General features: G+C 34.3%; 2 protein-coding genes across 2 annotated transcripts; one reads left to right on the forward strand and one right to left on the reverse strand.

Moving 5' to 3' along the window:
- Positions 1 to 963: 963 nt before the first annotated feature.
- On the reverse strand, positions 964 to 20,180 carry LOC125659614 (uncharacterized). The gene is made up of 10 exons (XM_048891349.2): positions 20,017 to 20,180; positions 19,407 to 19,653; positions 15,890 to 15,993; positions 14,102 to 14,247; positions 13,658 to 13,773; positions 12,893 to 13,046; positions 11,649 to 11,800; positions 6,859 to 6,990; positions 5,778 to 6,015; positions 964 to 4,636 (listed from the first exon to the last, which is right to left on the reverse strand). Exons 2-10 carry the CDS (start codon positions 19,639 to 19,641, stop codon positions 4,498 to 4,500), a joined length of 1,416 nt encoding a protein of 471 aa, XP_048747306.1. The 5' UTR covers positions 19,642 to 19,653; positions 20,017 to 20,180; the 3' UTR covers positions 964 to 4,497.
- LOC125659622 (uncharacterized) lies at positions 20,110 to 27,829 on the forward strand. Its single transcript, XM_056146081.1, has 4 exons — positions 20,110 to 20,505; positions 23,555 to 24,150; positions 24,722 to 24,873; positions 26,204 to 27,829. Exons 1-4 carry the CDS (start codon positions 20,458 to 20,460, stop codon positions 26,374 to 26,376), a joined length of 969 nt encoding a protein of 322 aa, XP_056002056.1. The 5' UTR covers positions 20,110 to 20,457; the 3' UTR covers positions 26,377 to 27,829.

A 27,829-nucleotide genomic window follows, 5' to 3' on the forward strand; every position in this document is an offset into this window, starting at 1 on the left:
CATGGCATAAACCTATAATTTTGACCTTGAGATCAAAGGTCAAGGTCATAAAGAGGTCATGAATGTACACGAAACATAGTCTCATGGTGATACACCCATGTCTTATGGTATGACTATGTCAAAACCCTATAATAAATTTTGACCTTGAGGTCAAAGTTCAAGGTCATATAGAGGTCATGAAGGTACCTGACACATCGTCTCATGATGATACACTCATGTGTCAAATATGATATGCCTATGTCAAAGAACAAAGAAGTCATGGCCCTGACACGAATCCATTGTAAAAACCTTTAATTTTGACCTTGAGGTCAAGGTCATATAGAGGTCATGAAGGTACATGACACATCGTCTCATGGTGATACACTCATGTGTCAAATATGGTATGCCTATGTCAAAGAACAAAGAAGTTATGGCCTGGACATGAATCCATTGTAAAAAACCTTTAATTTTGACCTTGAGGTCAAGGTCATATAGAGGTCATGAAGGTACTCGACACATCGTCTCATGGTGATCCACCTGTGTGCCAAATATGGTATGCCTAAGTCAAAGAACTTATGTCCTGGACACGAATATGCACAGACAGACAGACGGACAGACAGTGATTCCTATATACCCCCCCTGAACTTCGTTCGGGGGGTATAACAAATACTATTTAATCTGTATCATGATGAACCACTTTGGTCATGATAAGCAACTTCTGTGTAAACCACATGTTTTTTCTTGTATAACCATTACAAAGTGATAGACTGAACAAGAATACAACTATTTCTCATAGTAACCCTCTCAAAATTATCCTATCCCATGGTCATGATTCACACACATTGAAAAACTCAAATGGTACAAAGCTTGCACAAGCATTGGATAAGGTGAAATCACACCTCTAAAATAAGGCACTTGCAGCTTACACCTGTGTTCCTAATTACTCAATACAACTCAACAACTGAAGAATAACACAATTCAAAATTATTACAATAAGATTTATTATGAAAAATACTTCAACATCATCAACTCAATAGTAAATACTAGTAAATAGCACAGATTATTTCATGGGGTATTCAGAATTCAAATAAAGTACCAAAGTAACAAGTGAAGTATAGTAATGTGAAATAATGAAATTTTGTTCCCATTAAAGTGACTTCACTAGCAGATAAATGTATATAAAAGTAATGCTTTACAAGTAGCTACAGCTATGGTGATGTGACATTTAAATCCCACAAACCTTACATTAACAATCTAAATTCAACAATTACACATAAATTAATAAAAAAAAACTTTGCATGAAGGCAATCTTGAATTAAACAATAATCATCTGCATGTGAAACAATATTAAACATACAACTTGAGATATAATGGACACTTGTATGCATATAGTCCAGCTTAAGCTATGACAATCCCCTTCAAAAATTCATCTAAATATTCTGATATACATGTAAGCCAGACATGATTTTATGAAGCAAATAGCTCATTTAAATTAAATACCAGGGTATGTCATTATATGCCATGCAAATGAAGTTTCAGGGGGGAGGGGGGAACATAGGAATCACATTGTCATGCCATCTGGTTAGGAAAGGTGATAATTTGATAAATTATCACGTTTTTCATTGTTGTTGGTCAACCCCAAATACACAAAAAACTAGACAGTGATTCCTAATATTTATATTTGAAATGAAAACATAAAATCGACACATTTCAAAAATACTGCCAAACAGAAATTGAAATCAATGTTAATTTCCATATTTCCCATCCACTGACCTTTCACTTTGCATGAACTGAGAAATTTATATACAGTTGTAAGTTGTGGGGAAATTAACACTTTGGAGTTTCACACAAAACATAGAGGAAAATATTGATATAAAAGGTAAAGCACAAACTTAACATTGTCACAATAACATATCAAAACTAGCTAGCTGTCAACAAAGTGTTCAAGTGCTAAAGTCTGGATCAGTGATATGTACCGGGATATCATCTGAAAAGTTTAACATGTAACAATAAATAGTTTACATTATACAAAATATAAAAAAATAATAATAATAAAAAAACCAACCCCAAAATAATGCACAATTAAAGTCAGAAAGACGTGATGGTTAGAAATAAAATGTAAATTTGACGGTGGTGATGATCCACATGATTAATCTTCATTACAAGGACAATCACGACATTCTCAATGTGTGACAATGAAACCATCTTTTTGTGATGTAGGAGAGTACAAAGTCGGTAGTAAATGCGAGTAAAATTTAAAAAATTTTGGCCACATACATTTATTTTTAATCATGTAAATCTATATCATTTCCAGTATGCGAACTATAACACATTGCATTCAACAGATTTAGAAATGTAAATTAATAAAAAGAAAAACATTCATACAAATTCTCCCAGTTATCAGATAGTAGTTTAAATCAATGGATCAAAAAGTTATATAAAATACAAATATTCGTCTTGTAGAATGTAACCAATCGCATAAGTTTGTTTACTATATTTCACAAAATTTAGTCCATCTAAAGTGACCACGAGGCTGGCCTACATAACATGGAATGGCTGCATTGGTCAACGTCGTGTCATGAAATGTTTTAGTCTTGATGTAGTGAGCTGCCTTAACAACTATAAGCATCAAAGATTAATTTCAAAGGGGGGAAAAGATTAATTCATCATCTGAAATGCACTACACCCCCCCCCCCCCCCAATCATATCAATCAGTTTGCCATTCAGCAAAGCATTGAGAGAGCTCAAATGCATTATAACTCAACACTTATATATGTATACACTTTCAAATTAAACTACAAAAATGCTAGGAAACCACAAAAAATACATTCTTGCAAGTTCGTTCACACAATTGTATCCCCATAGAAGGTATCACTTTTTCATCAACAGACATTTATTTACGTAACTAATAATTTCAATAGTGTCACAGAGACAAGTGCTTTTATTATCCTAGTGCAAGTTACAACATGCAACAACATACAAATACATGATAATAGTTATAAACAAGATGTGTTTGCAAACACTGATGTCCCCGCACGGCAACAAAGTAATTCTGGTACCATAAGAAAAGTTTTTTCCACAAGGAATACACATGTAAAATATAAAAGCTCTCCCTAACCATTCAAAAGTTGTGGCCTAGGTTAAAATTTTGCAAAACTAGATCAAACTCCAATGTCAAGGTCATGGTCAAATACTTTTGGTACCAAAAATAAAGGGGTCTTGTCACAAGGAATTCACACATGAAATCCCTATCACCATCCATTCAAATGTTATGGCCAACGTTAAAATTTTTGCAGATAGACAGACCAAAAACTATGTGGCTTCGAATCTCCAATATAAATATATATAAATTAAGGGACGGAATAATTCAAAATACACGTATGTAAATGTATAACTACAAGATCATTGAGTATTACTTGATTATACACTTGCATTGATGAAATTTGACATACATTTCTGTTGCGTCAAGCAAAAAGGGACCTTCTGGGTAAAATTTTCAAAAATGGATTCTTAAAAGTAGAGGTATACATCTTCCTGATGTTTGATATTTTACCTTGAACGTTGCACCTAACTCATAGTACACTGGTATGAAATACATTTTTAAAAGCATTGATCCTGAGATAACGTCAAAATAATTGTATAATACATATTTTTTATGGCATCATTTCATTGGAACATCATTGTAAAGCAACAAAGACTTTGATATTGAATGTAAATGAATTTTATGAAATGTCAATTTTCTAAAAACTCTTAATATGTGCTACTAAGTGCATAGATTCTATAAAAAAATCAGTAGAATAAAGTACTGTATCTACGTACCCAAACCATTATTTGTTAATATTTACATTCAATAAGTTTTCTTCCACACCCTATCAGAGCAGGCAACTTCCAAAACAGTGTCAATTTTCCTTGATCTGAATTGTTTGTTTGTTGTTTTAAGCAAAAAATACATTAAAAAAAACATAAAATAATAAAATTTTTGTATTGCTATTTTCAGTGCATTTCAAATTCAAAATAACATCCTAAACTTCAAAGTTTTTCACTTATTAAAAATCATGTGACCACCTGTCTTTGCTGTTCCGTTTAATGTCCTCACTTAAAAAACACAAGGCAATAAATGCATATATATTAGACCTAAAAAATGTTTCCCCAGTCAGTTCATTTAGATGTAAATATAAACAATGAAATGTGCTTTTATTGTCATTACTGGTAGTCATGACAGACAACAGAACTGTAGGAAAATTTGCATGAAGTGCTTATACCCGTCATTTTCTTTTCCTATAATGCTGGTGACTACCATATCCCCAATAACCACACCTCAATATGTATCACTACAAACAAGAAATCAAATAAAAATTACTGACACCACTGGAATGCCCATTTCTGGATAACAATAGCCAACACAACGCATAACTTAGTAACTGTGATATGTAGAAATAAAGGGTCCTTGGCACTAGCTTGAGCATATGTTCTTTCCCTCCACGTAGGGAGTATATTGTGCACCGTTATGTAGAGAGATTAATTTTCTTCAGTGAGGAGTCGTATCTCCTCCGCCAGGACCTTGGTGATGTGCATGGCTTTATCTACCTGGTCACCACCGATCTGAATGAGCGCTGCCTGGGCTGCTTCTCTCACATGAGATATGAAATCATTCCTCCTGAAATTTTTAAACAAAAAGCCCATGGGCCACATTGCTCACCTGAGTCACCTTGGCCCATATTTAAAGATTTTCCCTACATATTTGCATCTAAAACTTTGATCCCTATTGTGGCCCCAACTTACCTCCGGGGTGCCATGATTTTTACAAACTTGAATCTGCACTATTTCTTGAAGCTTTCATGTAAACTTTTATGGCCCAGTGGTCCTTGAGAAGAAAATTTATAAAGATTTTCCCCATATATTTGTATGGGAAACTTTGATCCCCTATTGCAGCCCCATTCTACCCCCAGAGGCCATGATTTTAACAAATTTGAACCTGCACAATGTCAGAAAGCTTTCATGTAAATTTCTATTTTCCTGGCCCAGTGGTTCTTGAGAAGAAGATTTTTACCTATATATTTGCATGTAAAACTTTGATCCCCTATTGTGGCCCCATCCTACCCCCCCGGGGGTCATGATTTTTACAAACTTAATCTGCACTATTTCAGGAAGCTTTCATGCAAATGTAAACTTCTTTGGTCCAATGGTTCTTGAAGATTTTAAAGGATTTTTTCTATACATTGGTGTGTAAAATTTTGAATACTCATTGTGGCTCCATCCTACTCCTGGGGGCCATGATTGTAACAAACTTTAATCTGCACTATGTCAAGAAGCTTTCATGTAAATATTAACTTTTCGGGCCCAGTGGTTCCAGAGATGATTTTTAAATGATCCCGCCCTATTTTTGTGATTATCTCCCCTTTGAAGGGAGCATGGCCCTTCATTTGAACAAACTTGAAAGCGCTTCACCCATGCTTTTTGCTAAGTTTGGTTGAAATTAGCCCAGTGGTTCTGGAAAAGAAGTCAAAAATGTAAAAAGTTTACAGACAGACGAACAGACAACAGGCGATCAGAAAGTCATTTGAGCTTTCAGCTCAGGTGAGCTAAAAATGTATTTAGTAAATAGTAGTTTGAGGAAAAACCCCATTATGTTATGACCAGTTATATGAATGCATTTTGAGGTTGACTATACTCCGTTCTAAGAATTTATTCAGAATATACCCAGTACATTAATTAAACTAAAAGGCTGGCAAGTGTGAAAATTTGTTGTCCTATATTTATACCATCTCTGTATATATTTCAAATGCATTTTCATTTACCACAAATGGAGCAGTCTTGGCACAGCCCTTTTAGCTTTCATATGTCCAAGTGCCAAACATCCAGCCTCCCGGACTAGTCTGTCTTTGTCATTCAGACACTTGAGAAGGACATTGATGGTGGACTTGTCCTGATTTCCAGTTTTGGCCAGAGACACAGCTGCCACTGCTCTTGTGTTTGCGTTTTCATTTCTGAGTAAGTCTCTCAGAGACTCTATCACGGAGACACTTTGGTATTTACCTTGAATTAAAAGAAAATTTGTGTTTTTTTAAAAAATAATATTTTGCCAGTACTATAGTTTTGCATACTGCAGACATACCTTTTTTTTCAAAGAATTAACAGTCCAAATAGATTTTATGTTCAGAACAAAGGTACAAAACCGCAGATACACCTGTAAAATTCTGTTATCATCATTCTGTCAATTTTATACAACACACAGAAAAAAATATACTTACAGTACACAGGAGGCCCATGGGCCTTAAGAGTCACCTGAGTAAGCACATTTTTTGGTCTTTAGGAATCATTGTTTTATTGTGGGTTTTTTTTATAATAAACTTCTCCATTTCTGTACTTTAATAGATATTTAAGAAATTTTCATTTTTGAAACTGCGACATTTCACACCACTATACTTCATGAAGCGTATTTATAGCACTTCATGTCAAGGATGCCGACATGAAGCATTGTAGTGCATACTCTCATGTATTTTCAAAAATGAAATTTATTTCTTATATTTACATTTTACTTTCATTTCTGTCAGACTTCCCAGCTATCAGAATAGACATACTACATTTCTCAAGATTCATACAAGCATTGTTCACAACTACACTGCATTCATGAGGAAATGAACTGGTAAATATATTGAATGCACAAACATTTGATATGTAAATATTTTAAAAGGAGTTAGAGATCTCTACGAAACTTAGTTTGCATGATTATGTCTCACAGAAAGAGGAAGATTGTCGACTCCATACAAAATGAATGATTCCACTGACAATATGCATGGATGGACGGACGTACAGACATCGCTGTAGCATAATACGTCCTGTTTAAAGACAGGCATATAAAAATGAATGAGATATTACCAAGATTTTCTATAGCATCCACTCTGACCGTGGATTCCATGGCAAACACATCTTTCATGGCATACATGTCTTGTGCGTAAGATGTCACTCTCTGCCACAGGACTTGTAACTCTCCATCCACAGTGCAGAAGTCTGCAAGTCAAACATAGAATGTGAAAAAAACAACCTCATTTATCTAAAGGAAATCACAGTGCAGAAGTCTGCAAGTCAAACATAGAATGTGAAAAAAACCCACCTCATTTATCTAAAGGAAATCACAGTGCAGAAGTCTGCAGGTCAAACATAGAATGTGAAAAAAACAACCTCATTTATCTAAAGGAAATCACAGTGCAGAAGTCTGCAGGTCAAACATAGAATGTGAAAAAAACAACCTCATTTATCTAAAGGAAATCACAGTGCAGAAGTCTGCAAGTCAAACATAGAATGTGAAAAAAACAACCTCATTTATCTAAAGGAAATCACAGTGCAGAAGTCTGCAAGTCAAACATAGAATGTGAAAAAAACAACCTCATTTATCTAAAGGAAATCACAGTGCAGAAGTCTGCAAGTCAAACATAGAATGTGAAAAAAACAACCTCATTGATCTAAAGGAAATCACAGTGCAGAAGTCTGCAAGTCAAACATAGAATGTGAAAAAAACAACCTCATTTATCTAAAGGAAATCACAGTGCAGAAGTCTGCAAGTCAAACATAGAATGTGAAAAAAAACAACCTCATTTATCTAAAGGAAATCACAGTGCAGAAGTCTGCAAGTCAAACATAGAATGTGAAAAAAACCCACCTCATTTATCTAAAGGAAATCACAGTGCAGAAGTCTGCAAGTCAAACATAGAATGTGAAAAAAACAACCTCATTTATCTAAAGGAAATCACAGTGCAGAAGTCTGCAAGTCAAACATAGAATGTGAAAAAAACAACCTCATTTATCTAAAGGAAATCACAGTGCAGAAGTCTGCAAGTCAAACATAGAATGTGAAAAAAACCCAACTCATTTATCTAAAGGAAATCACAGTGCAGAAGTCTGCAAGTCAAACATAGAATGTGAAAAAAACCCAACTCATTTATCTAAAGGAAATCACAGTGCAGAAGTCTGCAAGTCAAACATAGAATGTGAAAAAAACAACCTCATTTATCTAAAGGAAATCACAGTGCAGAAGTCTGCAAGTCAAACATAGAATGTGAAAAAAACCCACCTCATTTATCTAAAGGAAATCACAGTGCAGAAGTCTGCAAGTCAAACATAGAATGTGAAAAAAACCAACCTCATTTATCTAAAGGAAATCACAGTGCAGAAGTCTGCAAGTCAATCATAGAATGTGAAAAAAACAACCTCATTTATCTAAAGGAAATCACAGTGCAGAAGTCTGCAAGTCAAACATAGAATGTGAAAAAAACAACCTCATTTATCTAAAGGAAATCACAGTGCAGAAGTCTGCAAGTCAAACATAGAATGTGAAAAAAACAACCTCATTTATCTAAAGGAAATCACAGTGTAGAAGTCTGCAAGTCAAACATAGAATGTGAAAAAAACCCAACTCATTTATCTAAAGGAAATCACAGTGCAGAAGTCTGCAAGTCAAACATAGAATGTGAAAAAACCCACCTCATTTATCTAAAGGAAATCACAGTGCAGAAGTCTGCAAGTCAAACATAGAATGTGAAAAAAACAACCTCATTTATCTAAAGGAAATCACAGTGCAGAAGTCTGCAAGTCAAACATAGAATGTGAAAAAAACAACCTCATTTATCTAAAGGAAATCACAGTGCAGAAGTCTGCAAGTCAAACATAGAATGTGAAAAAACAACCTCATTTATCTAAAGGAAATCACAGTGCAGAAGTCTGCAAGTCAAACATAGAATGTGAAAAAAAACCAACCTCATTTATCTAAAGGAAATCACAGTGCAGAAGTCTGCAAGTCAAACATAGAATGTGAAAAAAACCCAACTCATTTATCTAAAGGAAATCACAGTGCAGAAGTCTGCAAGTCAAACATAGAATGTGAAAAAAAACCAACTCATTTATCTAAAGGAAATCACAGTGCAGAAGTCTGCAAGTCAAACATAGAATGTGAAAAAAACAACCTCATTGATCTAAAGGAAATCACAGTGCAGAAGTCTGCAAGTCAAACATAGAATGTGAAAAAAACAACTTCATTTATCTAAAGGAAATCACAGTGCAGAAGTCTGCAAGTCAAACATAGAATGTGAAAAAAACAACTTCATTTATCTAAAGGAAATCACAGTGCAGAAGTCTGCAAGTCAAACAAAGAATGTGAAAAAAACCTCATTTATCTAAAGGAAATATTTTAAAACAAACTATGTTACAATTTCTAACAACAAAACTGGAGATCCAATTGCCTGACAGGAATACTGTTACAAATGTAAATACTGAAGATGACAATGTAAATACTGAGGATGACAGTGTAAATACTGAAGATGACAATGTAAATACTGAAGATGACAATGTAAATACTGAGGATGACAATGTAAATACTGAAGATGACAATGTAAATACTGAAGATGACAATGTAAATGATGACAATGTAAATACTGAGGATGACAGTGTAAATACTGAAGATGACAATGTAAATACTGAGGATGACAGTGTAAATACTGAAGATGACAATGTAAATACTGAGGATGACAATGTAAATACTGAAGATGACAATGTAAATACTGAGGATGACAATGTAAATACTGAGGATGACAGTGTAAATACTGAAGATGACAATGTAAATGATGACAATGTAAATACTGAGGATGACAGTGTAAATACTGAAGATGACAGTGTAAATACTGAAGATGACAATGTAAATACTGAAGATGACAATGTAAATACTGAGGATGACAATGTAAATACTGAAGATGACAATGTAAATACTGAAGATGACAATGTAAATACTGAGGATGACAATGTAAATACTGAGGATGACAATGTAAATACTGAGGATGACAATGTAAATACTGAGGATGACAATGTAAATACTGAAGATGACAATGTAAATACTGAAGATGACAATGTAAATACTGAGGATGACAATGTGAAGATGACAATGTAAATACTGAGGATGACAATGTAAATACTGAGGATGACAATGTAAATACTGAAGATGACAATGTAAATACTGAATACTGAAGATGACAATGTAAATACTGAAGATGACAATGTAAATACTGAATACTGAAGATGACAATGTAAATACTGAATACTGAAGATGACAATGTAAATACTGAAGATGACAGTGTAAATACTGAGGATGATAATGTAAATACTGAAGATGACAATGTAAATATTGAGGATGACAATGTAAATACTGAAGATGACAATGTAAATACTGAGGATGACAATGTAAATACTGAAGATGACAATGTAAATACTGAAGATGACAGTGTAAATACTGAGGATGATAATGTAAATACTGAGGATGACAATGTAAATACTGAAGATGATAATGTAAATACTGAAGATGACAGTGTAAATACTGAGGATGATAATGTAAATACTGAAGATGACAATGTAAATACTGAGGATGACAATGTAAATACTGAATACTGAAGATGACAATGTAAATACTGAAGATGACAGTGTAAATACTGAGGATGATAATGTAAATACTGAAGATGACAATGTAAATACTGAAGATGACAATGTAAATACTGAGGATGACAATGTAAATACTGAGGATGACAATGTAAATACTGAGGATGACAATGTAAATACTGAAGATGACAATGTAAATACTGAGGATGACAATGTAAATACTGAAGATGACAATGTAAATACTGAAGATGACAATGTAAATACTGAGGATGACAATGTAAATACTGAAGATGACAATGTAAATACTGAGGATGACAATGTAAATACTGAAGATGACAATGTAAATACTGAGGATGACAATGTAAATACTGAAGATGACAATGTAAATACTGAAGATGACAATGTAAATGATGACAATGTAAATACTGAAGATGACAGTGTAAATACTGAGGATGACAATGTAAATACTGAGGATGACAATGTAAATACTGAAGATGACAATGTAAATACTGAAGATGACAATGTAAATACTGAGGATGACAATGTAAATACTGAAGATGATAATGTAAATACTGAGGATGACAATGTAAATACTGAAGATGACAATGTAAATACTGAGGATGACAATGTAAATACTGAGGATGACAATGTAAATACTGAAGATGACAATGTAAATACTGAGGATGACAATGTAAATACTGAAGATGACAATGGGGTTCAGATTTCATATTAAAGTATCCATTTCCAGTGAAATTATATAAAACTAGAATATTGGATTGTCAATAGAAAACATGTGTCATCTGCAGTTATGTATTTGATCATTTTTTTAAAACTCCATTTAAAAATGCAACAACAGACTACCGCTACAAAAGAACGCTAAATTAATCTGTCAGTACCTCTAGGCAGAATACTGTTTAATGCAACAACAGACTACCGCTACAAAAGAACGCTAAATTAATCTGTCAGTACCTTTAGCTAAATTAATCTGTCAGTACCTCTAGGCAGAATACTGTTTAACTTGGTTTGTGTGTAGATATATCAAAAATAGAAAAATACACCCATTTTCTCTAATTCTAATTATTTCAAATTTTGGTAATTGATATCTATATGGATAATAAAAAGAATATTTCAAATAATTCATTTCTTCAGTTGAAGGAAGATCACAACATTTCACAAAAATAGATACTCGCAGAAGGAAAAAAGGGTTTTGCAATAGTTCCTATAGTTGAATGGAGGAAGTCCCTGCTTACCTTCAAGACTCTTCTTGGTGATGTGTTTGCTTTCACTTTCAATAGACATGATAACTTCTTCTATTAAGTTGTTGATAAGCCATGTTTGATCATCTAATGGATACATTTTATTTAAATCATCTTTATAGTATTTCTGAAAATCTTCAGCAAACCTGAAAAAAAAAATAATCCCAAAACAATAAAGACAATACATATGATAATTCTTGCTATTTACAGTAATTTATACAGGAAACCAGATTTATGTGCCAGACAGCAACCCTACATATATATCATACTAACTTCATTCTAAGTTTAAAATTAATTGTTATCAAACTTGCAGGAATAGTGCCATGTAGATTTATAAAATTATAATGGTCGGAGTTTTTGCTGACTTTTCGAGTCTTATTTTGTTAGTATCAAGCTTTCTGAACTGAAACTTTGTAGAGGTATTGGTTCTTAATCATTTTCAATGTCAAATGAAAAGATCATCTTGACTAGAAGGGAAATTCTGAAACTTCTTGTGTACAAGATATCTGCTAAATTTCTATGGGTTATCAAGGTGGTATGTGGAGTTCATATAGTCAATGGGATGGGAATACTAAAATTTCTTGATTACAAGACTTTGAGAGTATCTAGTACTTATTTTCATGGTTATTTGTTGCATATAAATATTAAAAGACAAAATGTCATAGTCAATGGAAAGCCTATCTATGGAAATACACCACTTTGTGAGGATTGCTCTGTTTTGTGGAGCCCTTGTTAACGGTTAGCCTTTATGGATACTGGTTGACACTGTCAAACAGATATAGCTGTCATGAAAATCAATTAAAATAAATTAAAACAAGAGGCCCATGGGTCACATCGCTCACTTGAGTCACCTTAGCATTGTTCAGCCATTGTGGCCCCACCCAATCCCTGGGGGACATGATTTGAACAAATTTGAATCTGCACTATCTCAGGAAGCTTTCATATAAATTTGAACTTTTCTGGCCTAGTGATTCTTGAGAAGATTTTTAAATGACCCTGCCCTATTTTTGCATTTTCAGATTATCTCCCCTTAGAAGGGGGCATGACCCTTTATTTGAACAAACTTGAATCACCTTCACCAACGGATGATGTGTACCAAGTTTGATTAAAATTGGCCCAGTGGTTCTGGAGAAGAAGATGAAAATGTGAAAAGTTTCCAGACAGATGGACAGGCAGATGACAGACAACGGGTGATCAGAATAGCTCACTTGAGCTTTCAGCTAATGCTAAAAACTTACTGATTGAACTCTACACTCTCTCTGTTTTTGTAGAATTTATCCCAGTACACATCAGGGTGCTCAGACAAGTGAGGATCCAGCAAATCTGATTTCTGTCTTTGAAAATTTCGCTGTCTGTGTTTTAATCGCTCCTTTACTTGGTTACCAAGTTCAGCTACAATTTATAGATCATAATATACAGTAAAACACTGTTACAGTGAGTATGCTCATAATGAACACTGGCAATGGTGATGTCTCCATATGAGTGAAAAATTCTCGAGAGGGACTTTAAACAATATTCAATCAATCAATCAATCTTACAGAGCATGCTCATAATGAATTCACACTTACAGTAAAACACTGTTACAGTGACCATGCTCATAATGAATTCACACTTACAGTAAAACATGGTTACAGTGAACAATTGTTCATAATGAATTCACACTTACAGTAAAACACTGTTACAGTGAACATGCTCATAATGAATTCACACTTATAGTAAAACACAGTTACAGTGACCATGCTCATAATGAATTCATGCTTACAGAGAAGTGACTTTCACCATAGTTTTAAATCATATTATGAACTTACTGGATATAACGAATTATGTTTATAAAGAATCTAAATTGTTCATCTCTAGCACTTTACTACAAAAGTTTTACTGTACCAATATTAATCACCCCTAATTCAAATCATAATAATTTGCCCACTTTATCCAAGCCCCATACCTCTCCCCTTCTCAAAACCTGAAGCAAGGCAAAATTGTAGTTTTTAGAATGTTTATACCTTCCTTTGCTTGAAATTCCAGTTCTGCTTTGAGTTTTGACAACAAATCATTGAAGCCCTCATCAAAGTTATCTGGATTTAGGAAAGTCCACTCCAAGCTGGCTAGCTGTAATTTCCTTTTTCAATCAAAAGACACGTTCAGAAATTAGAATGCATACATAAACTGAGTGTGTTTATTCTTCAGAACAAGAACTGCTTAAATTGAAAATTTTCCAATAAATATATACTGTAAAAAAAACCATGTACTTTGAACTACTTTGACAGTGAAAACCCACTAAAATTGCTGTTTGTTCAACTTACAATTCAATGAAAATTTGAATTAAAGAAACATTACCCCCAAAAAACAGAAAAAAAGAAATTGATGGTGGAAGGTAAATCTTGTTTAATTTGGTTTATGGTATAAGTGTACGAAGTATATTGAAGTTTGTTTCATGACTAACTTACATTCCAGTGTCCATAATGGCATAAATTTCCTCTTGGGATTGTATTGCCACAGGAAATATAGCTTTCTGTGAAATGTATGCCAGGGCCACTTCATCCTGACAGTACTTTGATTTCACTGTGGATGTGCTCAGCAAAGATACAAACAACTAAAAAGAGAGAGACATCTTGATGTATATCACAACTTCTAAAACTAAAGATTGTGAAAAGGATTTCTGATGAATACCATCAAATGCTCCACAGATACATGTAACAGATTGTAGCAGTCTGATTAAAATCAGCCCCCCTTCTCCTATCGTCGACGATAGGAGAAGGGGAGCTGGTTTTAATCATATTGCAGATTGTAGCAATATTGGTAAGAAAAAAATGCATGTACAGGGTGTTAAAATAATTCTTTGTTTAATAGGTAATATTAACATGAAAACAAATCATTGCAGATTAATTTTAATGAAACTCAATCAACAAGTAAACTAAAAGTATTGTAAGCACAATACAATTATTGACATTTCTGAAGTCAATACAATGCTTTAGCTACTTGAGAAGTATAATATTGCACTTTTAGGGTATAGCTAAAGCATCAATATTGACTGAGAAAATGTTAATTGTTTTATCATCTGATAGAATAATCTAAAACGTTGAAACTGGCTAAAAGAGCCTACGAAACAATACCTGGTCTGCCATCTTTGTAAACAGTTAGACTGCAAGACCTAGTCGTAAGTCATTAGAGACGTGAGGTTTTGTTTATCATATGACTCAATGATTTGAAATGTTGAAAATCGGTTTAACAATGTAGAACTTACGAAACAATACCTGACTGGTCATCTTCAAATTGGGTTCGACTATTCCTATAATTCTGATTAGTCATCTTTAGATTGGGTTCGACTATTACTATCAGTGATTTTTTAAGCCCATTTTCGGTCCGAATTTCAGCCCTTTCCCCTCCTAAAAATTGCTAATTTTCCCCCAATTTAGCTTGCTTTTTTCCCAATAATAGAATTATGAAAGGAAAAAATAAACATTCGATGTGAATTATATACATAAGACTTAACAAAGAGTTATGGGAATAATTTGGATAGAATAGTTTAAAATTTTAGAAAGTGAAAGAAAATTAGATGTGTAAAATAAAGATAATATAATGTTTGATAATGAATTTAAAACTTATTTACGATAAAATTGATTTTTCCCAATTTGACTGAAATGTCAACAATTTTCCCCCAAGAGGAGCAAAGATAGAGGCTAGGTAGAGCACTTACTACATCCAGCTATGTATTTTTTTATTAGTAGTTTAGGAATCCAGTATAGGGAACATCTTCGTGCCATGGGTAGTCCATATCTATGATATGGTGACTGTAGGCGGAAAGGAAAACGCTTTAGAGCCCGGAAACCATATAGCTACTTCGATGTCCAGTGCGTTTGACCTTTGACCTCAATTTTGATTGGGAACATCTTCGTCCCATGGGTAGTCCATATATATGATATGGTAGTTGTAGGTGGAAAGAATAATGCTTTAAAGCCCGAAAACCATTGCGTCTACAGATGGACGGACAGACAACCTGATTCCAGTATACAACCCCACCCCCCCCACCCCCACACACACACACACACAACTTTGTTGTGGGGGGTATAATTAATCTACAGTTCCTAACTATAGAACAATAAATACACAGCAAGTATTACAGTTAAAGTACTGCATAATAAAGGGATTAAAAACTACAGTACATTTCAGTCTGTTATGGAAAACATTAAGAATTTTTAACTAAATCTTAAAAAATATAACCTTCCTGTATTTACTTTAGCATCCAGAATGGCTTCACCAATTTTACTGAGAAAATCCACTCCTGCAGTCAGCCCAACAACATCCACCCATACACTAATCCCATTCTTCTCCAGGCTCTCTGAAATGAAATATACACCATACACTAGTCCCATTATTTTCTAGGCTCTCTGAAATATACACTACAATGAGAGAGAGAAAGAGAGAGACACAGAGAGACAGATAGACAGTTATATAAGTGGATAGAGTTTGTGAGGTCGCCTCCTCACAATAACCAAGGCAGGCATATTTCCCAATATTTAATCAATAAACTTTTTATTACATATCTTTAAAATTCTTTGCTTGTTTAATGCTCTAGAAGCACACATTTATTTACATTTTGGTAACAGACTAAGTGTTTATGACTTATCCATTTGCAGATCAATGTGACATCACGATCAAGGATGTGAGTAGATATCACTAATGTCACAATTGTGTTAAGGAGACTACACCAGAGAAATTTGATGTGGATGAAAAATGTACAACAATATTTCGATATTGAAAACTTTTAAATTTACTTTATTTAGTCAAAAAAAGCATTTTTAGTAGAAAGTAATATGAAAATTTTTTAAAACCCCTGCCGGATTTGAACCCACGATCTACAGTTCAGCAGTTGATGTGCTAACCTAGCAAGGCAATAACCTTATAAAGCCCTTCATTTGAACAAATTTGAATCCCCTTCGCCCAAGAATGCTTTTTGCCAAGTTTGGTTGAAACAGAGGTTCTGGAGAAGAAGATTTTTAAAAGATGTCAATGTATACATGATATAGCGGGTTTTTTCCACAGGGTGATAAATTTGGCTTATTTAAGCAGTTAGATAGCTTTCCGCCAAAATTTCACTTGCCAAACATGCACCCCATTGCAACTCCAGTAATTGCAAGAGAGATAACTCTTCCTTGTCTGCCAGAATTTATTCCACTAAAATTATTAGCCAGCAAATCACCAAATTTTAGACCCACGGAAAAAGCCCACTATTCGCTATTAAATATTTCGCTATTATCTCTCTTTGAAAAGGGGCGTGGCCCTTTATTTGAACAAACTTGAAACCTCTTCACCCAAGGATAATATGTGCAAAGCTTGGTTGAAATTGGGCGTGTGGTTCTAGAGATTTTTAAAATGTTGTCTATTTAAATATTTCAGGGAATATTCTTAAAATTGGTTTTCTTAAAAGTAGGTCAAATTCCAAGGTCAAGGTCAAACAACATGGTATCATAAGAAAGGTCTTGCCATAAAAAACCTATAAACGTACAAAATATGAAAATCCTAAGCTTTTCTTAAAAGTAGGACAAACTCAAAGGTCAAGGTCACACGGTTAGAAACAAGGTCTTGTCTCAAGGAATGTACATATGGCATATGAGAGCCCTATCACTCACCATTTAAGAGTTATGAGCAAGGTTAAAGTTTTGGACAGACAGGACAAAACAATATGCCCCTGACTATAGTCGCAAGGGTATAAAAAAATTTGAATCCACACAACTTGGGAACACTTGCATTTGGATATGATTTAGTATGGCCCTGCTACTTTTGGAAAGAATTTGTTTTAATTACTTTCCTTTATAAGAAACTTTGATCTCCTATAGTGGCCCCACCTACCCCTGGAGCTCCAGAATTGAACAAACTTGAATTTAAATTGCCTTAAGATACTTGCAAATAAATATGACTAATCATGAGCCTACTGTTGTAGAGATTACCCGATAAATTCCCACATAAAACTTTAATCCCCTTTTGTGGCCTCACCCTAATACGCAATTTCTGAGTTGCCCAATAGTTATTTCTCTTGGTTGAACTCTTACGCATGGTGAGACGCAAAATGTTTTCATATTCATGCAGTGGGTATAAATGCTTATCACTGCGTTCATATATTGCCTAAATGATGATTACCATACGTCATGCAACCACCCGAATTGTAGGGACGCACAAATTTAGTAAGTTTATGACTATCTGATAATAAAATAGCTAAAAAAAAAATAAAAATTGATAATCACCATGTTTCTTTGATTAAAATATCACTCATGTAGAAGAAAATTTGAATTTTAAAATAATTTCATATTCAATTTAACGGCCCAATTCAAACATGGTCAGATTAATGTACAGTGGAACCCCGTTATTACATTCCCCCTTTATTACGTTAGTCCGCATATTACATTGGAATTTCAAAGCACAAAACCATTTCTTAACAAACCTATATAAAATAGACCTCGTTATTACGTTGTCCCAAGATGCCGGGACTAGGTATTACGTTGTAAAAATTCCGACAAAAACGTAATAAACCCCTAATTATTCAATAGTGATTCTCAAAATAATAAGCCATTCACACCTTGGCTGCCCCAGGCAGTCACCATGTAAATTTCCTGGTATGTTAGGGTATTAGAGACGCTTGACTGATCACGCTTTGATAAATCTAGTGACATCAATACAGGTGAATACCCTGTATCGAAGCCAGTGATAAGCAATTAAATGATGTTTATTTAGAAATTGTACTCAATAAAATTTTCTTCATTTTTCATATTTTGATGATCAAAGAAAAAATAATTTCTCAACCATATGCATGTTTAGCATCGTGTGATTGCTTTCGATATTAAAACTCTATTTACGGACAGCATGCATGTAGGACAAAATTTATCGTATCACAGTTGAAACAGCTTGGATAACGGCTTGGACATGGTTAGGTGAGAAAAGGTAGTGTTCAATTAAAACAATTGTCAGTTCTTTTGATATGATAGTTTGGGTGTTGTTAGATTTCGTCCATAAATACGCCGATCAAACTGCCCAGTGTTATCAGCCGATTCGTGCAAGGCATTTAGCTCAGTGTTCTCGTCGCCCACTTGGCGACCGCAATTGTCGGATCAACATTTTTCTTTCCGACCGATCCGAGTCCTAATCTAAGCTAAGTTCAATTTCCAGTTGAGATTTTGCGAGACATTCCTGGGGTATCAAGCCTTCCAACTTCCAAAACGTAAACCAGAAGAAGTTGAACAATGCAAGGGTTACTTCAAAAGGAAAGAAAGCGTCTGTTTTTTTCAAAGTGGAAAGAAGGGGAGAATATGCCTCGATGACAGCGTAAAGGTGATGGCATGTGCTGTGTGTACAAAACACGACATGAAAGGTCGAATCGTTATGACAGCTTGCCCGAGTTATAAACTTTACAGCATTGTAAGTCCATGAACTCTGATATTTTTGTTGGGTTAACAAAATGAGAGTTGAAATGAGAGAGAGAGAGAGAGAGAGAGAGGTGTTTGATAACAATAACAGAAATGGAAACAGATTTTGAATATTGATATTTAAATTTTTTAATTAAATTGCAGTGTGACCTAATGTTTCTTTTTTTTTTTTTGTAAAAAAAACAAACCCATGTCATTAAATTTCATACGTATGGCCTACTAAAATTTCATGTGGGCTAAAATGATTTCTTATTTAGGGGCCCACTTGGCCCCAAAGGTATTTAGTCGAAGTTGGAACCCTGTAATAAGAAATCTACAGTAACTATAGTCTCACCTCTCAGTTTGGCCATGATTTCTTTGTCTTGGTGACTGTAGCTAATCATGAGATCTCTGTTGGAGACAGAATCTTGTCTATTCAAATCTGGCTTGTCTACATCATCTGGAACTTCATGGGGGGCAAAGGTGTTTTCCGATTTCACATCCTTTGTACGCTTAGTCTGTGGCTTCACTGGGTTTTTTGAGTCAAATGTTTCTTTCTTGGGACGAGGTGTGCTAGGTTTTGATCCCATCTTTAGTCTTCTCTGAAAAAAAAAAAAAAACGAATCTTGTTTTAAAGACCAAAGAAGAGCAAAATCTATCCCGGAAAGACCGGATATATATAACCCATCATTTCCACAGAAATTAACAAAACACTAAGCCAAAATCAGAGATATGTCTCCGACTTGTAAAATCCATACATCTATACTGATTTTAGATCATATACTGGATCATCAATAATTTTAAGTCCTGCACTGACATATTCTGAACGAATTGTTTTTAACCACACTTTAAAACGCCCAACTCAGAAGAAGAGTTGGAAAAAAATAATATTTAAATATATGGATCTATATTCGCAATAGAAATATAGCCTATATCATGGCATTTATAATTTTAAGTGTGCTTACTGCAAACAACTAGGCTAATCCTTTCTTGACTACACCACCCCTAAACGACTTATCCTTTCTGGGCTTTTGCTGATTTTATATCATGTTCAGTAGGCCTAGTATAATAGTATAACTAATAGGAACTAGGAATTTCGCAATAATACTCTACTTTTGGTTCTACGTTATAGTTAACTCGCGTTTAGATTATTCTTTAAAAAGTGAAAAAAAATTTAAGAGTAGAACCAAACGAATATTTCATGACATCATCATTAATTCATATGGATTATCTCTCTCCAAAAAATGAAATGATCTTTGCAAATTTTGTTTTGGAACAAGCTTACCAGTGGCAATTGTGACGACGAACTTCCGGTGTAAACATGTTCAACTTCATGATTATAGAAATTTCAAAAATGCGTCAATAGTTGCCACTAGTTTTGAAAATGGAGGTATACGGCACAAAAAATGAAGACTGTATCATCGTTTCTTTTCCTTTGTTTGTTCAACTTGGCTGTAAGTATTGGTGAGATTGATTCACTGTTCGTAATGTGCAGAATGAAACTGAAAGTCACTCCCCTCAACAGGTTGGGAACACTTCCCCTATAGCGAGATATTCTCGCTAAAACGCAATTATCCCTCTCTAGCGAGAGTAAATATATCCCGTACAACCGAGAAAAACACCCGTGGAATACATCTCTTCGTGTTTCACGTAAAAAGAAGAAAAGTGCTAAAATGTGTGATGCTTCTGCAAATATATTAATCAAAACAAAAACACTCACGATGTGTATTGGATTTCTGACTGCTTCTCTCTTACGCAGCAACTTTGATATGAAATTTCTTGACTATGTTGTCAATTTCATAGAAACAATTCGCATCATGTTGAGTGTATGTCGCACTTATTAAGCGTTGCACAGGATTTGCCATTATTTTAAAAAAAGACGCCAAAACACCTGTTTATGGTAATGTTTATTTCTCGCTAAAGAGGGATAATCGCGTTTTAGCGAGAATATCTCACTATAGGGAAAGTGTTCCCAACCTGCTCAAGTCTCGTCACTGGGACCTGTCACATATTCATCATTATATCAAAATATACTCTAAGTAACGTTATAAATATCTCGATATGATTATATACAACACGACAAATATATATTATTCAGTTTTAGGAATTAGTCTTGGTTTTTAAGGCTTTTCCTAGACACATCAGGTTCAAAGAAAATTACCTACGTAGAAAATTAACTAATGGGTTTTCGATGACGACCTACAGGTAATTAAAAGCCAATGGAAAATCACAGAAAATCAGTCTAAGTCATCAGTTGGATATATCCTAGATGAAGTGGAATCAGAAAGAGAAATTAAACATGTCAATTGGATCATGTTTATTAATTTTATTGAATACGGAACTTTCGGGATGTGCCGGAACGACCAATTAGAATTGACGGTCATACACCATGGTCACGTGGTAGTAAGCAATTGTAGGGCAAAGTTTACATCGATACAACTGGTGTTTCGCTAGCAGATGGTCCGTAAAGAGCTATGCGTAAGTCCCACGATGATGATCCAAGTCACTATTGGTGCATAGTACCTGGGTATGAATTAGATTGAAGGCGCATTTAGACGTGTAACCTTGGATGCAAAGCGTCACAGGAGTTTTACCAATATCCTTAAGATATTTCCTAGATTTATTTCCCTTGCCAACTCACATAATTTAATCAAATGCATTTTCCTATAAATGGTTGTAGTGATTCCTTTCTTTGAAAGATAGCATTTTAATGCAGGAATTTGATAGCAGTTGAAGTATTCCATGCTTGTTAGTTCCCTACCGATGAAGTCGAAAGGGATTAGGTTTGCGCTCTGTCTGTCCATCAGTCCAGTTTTCCGCACTTTTTCTCTGTTCTTGCAGATATTTATTTTATATTTGGTACACTGCTTTGCCATAACAAGTAACTGATCAAGTTTGAATTTCGTCTCGGTCTGTTGATTTTTTACTTAGTTATGGCCCTTGGACTTAGAAAAATAGTGTGAATTATCAGATTTCCAGACTTTTTTGGTTGTGCTTGCAAATATTCATTTGATATTTGGTACGTTGCTTTGCCATAACAAGTTACCTATCAAGTTCGAATTTCGTCTTGGTTCATGGATTTTTCATTAGGTAATGGACCTTGGACTTTAAAAAAAATAGCATGAATTGTTAGTTTACATCCAAGTTTCTTTTCTCTGTAGAAAAGAGTACTACACTCATTAAAACTTCTAGCATAATAATACAACAATATAGCTAAATTTTTCATGATCACCTACATGTACAGTTTATTGACTTGATTAAAGACTATAAATTTCTCTTTTTTTTCCTGGTCTAGTCTCTACTCGAGTAGTAGTTGATTTCCTATCCTGGTTCCCCAATTTTCCCTTCTACCATAACCTACATAATGAACTTTGAATAATGTTGTACAGTAATTTTTTGCAATCGGTAGGGGACTATGTATTGCCATGCAATACTCTCAGAATGCTTGTTTACTTAGTCGTTATATTGTAATCCGGAAGTGACATGCCCTACAAATTACGTTCAATGTGCGATAAAAGTCAGAGTGGATCCGTATCTCGAAAGTCCCATATTGGGTTTATATTGATAATCTCATATTAACTTGATGAAATTCAGCTTATCCATGATGCTGAGTAACTCTAACTGATATCTTACAAATTATCACAGACAAGCTGAATCTTGCTGAGATCATGTTAGGTTATAATCTATACAGTCACTGGATTTATACAGTCAAACTGGAGTTAAGACAACAACACAACACAACAGTTAGACTGAACAGACAGTTAGACTAGACAGTCAGTTAGACTGGACAATCAGTTAGACTAGACAGTCATTTAGACTAGACAGTCAGTTAGACTAGACAGTCAGTTAGACTAGACAGACAGTTAGACTAGACAGTCAGTTAGACTAGACAGTCAGTTAGACTAGACAGACAGTTAGACTAGATAGTCAGTTAGGTTAGACTAAACAGTCAGTTAGACTAGACAGTCAGTTAGACTAGACAGTCAGTTAGACAGGACAGTCAGTTAGACAGGACAGATAGTTAGAATGGACAGTCAGTTAGACTGAACAGATAGTTAGACTGGACAAGACATTTAGAATGGACAGTCAGTTAGACTGGACAGATAGTTAGACTGGACAGACAGTTAGACAGGACAGACAGTTAGACAGGACAGTCAGTTAAACAGGACAGACAGTTAGACAGGACAGTCAGTTAGACAGGACAGACAGTTAGACTGGACAGACAGACAGGACAGTCAGTTAGACTGGACAGTCAGGTAGACTGGACAGACAGTTAGACAGGACAGGCAGTTAGACAGGACAGACAGTTAGACTGGACAGATAGTTAGACTGGACAAGACAGTTAGAATGGACAGTCAATTAAAATGGACAGTACATGAAAATTGTGTAATCTGGCAATATTTGCTGTTTTAAGATGACATGAGAAAATACCAAATAATGTTGAATAAACAACAAAGTTTTCCAAAATGAAATTTTAAATGTGTATACGTATTATCATTTCAGGCTCTGAATGAAATACAGGATCATTCTCATCAAATTAAACTGCATTCAGATATTCGACACTGTAAGATTTCACCTAGTGTGTTCCTGAATGTCTTCACAGTATTGGACTGCTCAGAGTTTGGATATCAGCAAATTACGAGGCATTGTGGAAGGTTTCTCACTGTGCAAGATACCCATGAATCACGTCAACGTTTCACGATATCAAGGAAAGGTGCAATATTCAGAGTATTGTTCCGTGACAAAGATGCATATTTGGCAAATGCAAAATGTTGTGTTATGGAGTTTGAATTATTTCAGGAGTATTTTATCTTGTATTCAGAGAGTGAGGGAGTGAGTTATGATTGTGATGTAGTGATAGTTTTGGACAAGAACGTAGTTTTACACAAAAATGTGAAAAGATCGGCAAAACGTAAGGAGGAAGGCATAAAGATTTCTCAGGAGAGAGTACATGAAGGGGATCATTCAGATGTCACTGGTGCTGTGATTTATAACTCTACCATACGATCATCCAGAGCAGCAAATGGAACTTTCAGGAATATGTCCAGATTCAATGAATCGAAATGGGAAATGATAGAAAGAAAATTAACGATAAAGTTGTATGTATTGAAAACACATATCTCCTTACATCTTATTGATCAATGAAGAATGCACACTTTATAACGGACATTTTCTGTGGTTGGAAATTTTTGCGATTTGATCCATAAATGGTAGCAAATTTCCAATTTCTGCAGATGCATTATATGTACATATGGGCATCATTGTATATATATTTTGCGATTGTAATTTTTTAGGATTTTTCCTATCCGCAAAAAAAAAATGGAAAATGGCACAGAAAATACCCATTATATGGTACATGTATTTATATAAATAAATGTATAAAAATAGTTTAATATGATAGAATTGTATAGAGTTCTCATTTGTGTTTTTGCTTCTTTTGTCAGTTTTAATCATAGGTCCCTGTCATTATGTGGATGCCCATTAGTAATCATTGTCTGTCTGTCTGTCCATCTGTGAGCACTTTGTCACACGGCAACTTGAGTTTCCTTGGGAATGTTTTCATTAATTTTACACGTAATACTTGGATTAGGCAGATCTGGAGTGTGACTTGTTTGTGTTTTTATATTCAGTTTTTAACAGCCTTATAACTATTCCTTACACATGTTACAGATCCCATGATCCGGAGTGGGCAATGCTGAGTATGACTTGCATCATTCTGCTTCTCCTGTTGGCTGTTAAATGTTGTAAACTGACCGACAGCAGACAATCAAAACTGCAGTATGTGGATTATATTGAGGATTGGCACACCACTACTGTGAATGGTAAGACTTAGGGAAAACTGCGTATAGCTACAGCCATGGATTGATTTACATTTATTACATCATGATATTTGCTGTGCTGTTGGTTTACTTATCAGTATTGAGTTACTGTATAGCAGATTAATATTGCGGTCAGAAAAAAATCACAATTTTTTTCACTTAGCAAGAAATCAAGGTCTGTTTAATTCACGGAAAAACAAATCTGAATATCCTGAACCCAATTTTGTATCAATATGAAAGATTAATTCACTGAATGTTAAATTCGCAGAAATTTTGTTTCAGCAAATATAGCGAAAGTTAACTCTGCGAGTTAATTTCCTGCTATACAGTATTGTGTTATCTCAATGATTTTTTGGTCTGTCTGTTCATCTTTCAACAGTTTTAAGACGCATGCATTGTTCTGTTATGAAATGAATTACGGAAGAAAATAATCAAATTCAGTTGCGTTAAGGAAGATGTTCCAAAATTTTATTTTTAAACATAAAATGATTTGACCATTTCGGTGAGTACAGCTTGCCAGTTTTAGTTAAGATTTTAACAGAAAATCATTGTCTTCTTTTGAAAACAGATACAAATACATATCTAAATATATATTTGTATAATAGGTATAATCATTTTTATGCCCCAGAGATCGAAGATGGGGGGCATATTGTTTTTTGTCCTGTCTGTCATTCTGTCTGAAACTTTAACCTTGCTAATAACTTTTGAACAGTAAGTGATAGAGCTTTGATATTTCACATGAGTATTCCTTGTGACAAGACCTTTCCGTAGGTACCAACATTTTACCCTGTGACCTTGACCTTGGAGTTTGACCTACTTTTTGAAAACTTTAACCTTGCTAATAACTTTTGAACTGTGAGTGCTAGAGTTTTGATATTTCGCATGAGTAATCCTTGTGATAAAACCTTTCTGTTTGTACTAAACCTTTTGACCTTGGCATTTGACCTACTTTTAAAAATTTGAAATTGTTAAATATTGTAGCTTTCATATTGCACATGAGCATTTCTTGTGACAAGATCTTTCTACTGGTACCAAGATATATATTTGTCTTTGTGACCTTGGCCACTTTGGAATCAGCCATTATCGGGGGCATTTGTGTTTCACAAACACATCTTGTTAAAAATGTATTAGCACTGTCTGATGCAATCTGTTTAATCACAGCATTATGGGACTTCCTGGAATTGTTAACAAAGTTCTCTAAATCAGTGTGTCCCTTAAAATCTCCAATGTCCAATTTTGTTATTCCTTATGATTTGGAAAACAATTTGCACTACAGAGTAACTAAGATTAAATGATTAGAGCACTTCTCACTTTTGACAGAATTTATTTTCAGAGGTAGTTAGAAGAAAATCTGCATTTTTGGATATACTAAGAAGATTCAAGAACAAGAAGAGGAGAAAACAGTTGAAAAGAGATGACAGACAGCGATTATTATCTAAGAAAAAGAGTCACAGTGATGGAGAGGACCAAATATCAGATGAAAGTGATGAATTAATCAATTTATGATCCATAGTTAGGCCTAAAAAATTTAAAATTACTTGGTTCTCAGGTCTGCCTGCATCTGTTTAAACAATGCACATTAACCATCTGCTCTTCTGATGAGAGAAATAGATTTAGAATCCCCAACTGCAATAAAAATGTTTGACTAAGTCAGGGTCATCCTGTTGTTTGCGTAAACAGTTCAATTCTGTAAATGGCTGATGGTGTTATGTATAGTTACAAATATTTCAGTGTTATATATCTGTACAGATACGAAAAGGCACAATGCTTATTCTGCCATGGCACATAATGGGAGGTTTTTTCTGATGCTTGCTCTATGATGGAACTGTTTAAAAGTCATGAGTTTGGAATTTTAAAAAAATCTGTTGTCTGTTTTTCATTTGATTAAAAAATGCGCTCCCTTTTTGACAAAATTGACCCGAGAACTAAGTAATTAATTTTTTTGGTCATATGTGGTGGTCAAACAGGTTCAGTAACTGGTGCCAGATATAGTTGAGTTGGTAGAGCATGTACCTGATTAGAGATTCGTGGGCCTGGGGCTCATTCCAGTCTGTTGCATTCTCTCCCCTGTAACAATTCTAAATGGAAATTTGATATCTTCTGTATTCATGCAGAATAATAGGAATATTTATGTTTTAAAATAAGATAATTTTTCATATTACACATTATATGATATTGATATGGTAAAGACCTACATGTAAATCTCAAGATTTAACTGGAATAATACATGGCCTTGTTCAGAGGTTTGGGGGGAAAATTTATCGGCTTTATTTAAGAAATGTCTTTCAGTTTTTTAATGTATTTTTATGTATTTTCAAAACTGAAATTTATTTTTCATATTCACATTTACTTTGATTTCTGTCGGAATGTTGCCAGCCGTTAAATTAGACTTACTGTGCATGTATTTATCAAGTTTCGTATGCACATTGTCCACATTCATGAGGAAATAGCTTGGTGAAGATATCAAAGGTAAAAACATTGGAAATGTAGGTATTAGATGACCTTGAGCTTCTTCACATATTGAATGCAGCGTGCTCACGCTCTGTGAAATATACGCTGGCGTGAAGAGGCTCAAGGTTTATCATTTCGTATACTTTCAAAAACTGAAACTTAACATGTTCTTATATTTACATTTTCTATTGTATTTACCTTGTTACATACAATGTTATGTCGTTATGTTGACTGCACTTTCTTCTGTTATTGAGCATTTGAAAACAACAGCATCACCTTTAATGGTCACAGTCAATAATGTTGAATATACCATGTTTTAACGTTTGATTGTTATGTAATACATGTACATGTAGTTGCTATTTCTTTTTAAATCTGTGTGCAAAAATGAAAGTATATGAGAAAATGGCCTTAGATTTCTATTGGTATTAATATTAAGGGAAAAAAGTTAATGTAGATACCGTAGTATATCCTTATAATAAATTTTTAGGTTTGATAAAAGTTTAGCAAA

This window comes from Ostrea edulis, chromosome 1, assembly GCF_947568905.1.
Source record: "Ostrea edulis chromosome 1, xbOstEdul1.1, whole genome shotgun sequence".
In the NCBI taxonomy this organism is placed as follows: domain Eukaryota; kingdom Metazoa; phylum Mollusca; class Bivalvia; order Ostreida; family Ostreidae; genus Ostrea; species Ostrea edulis.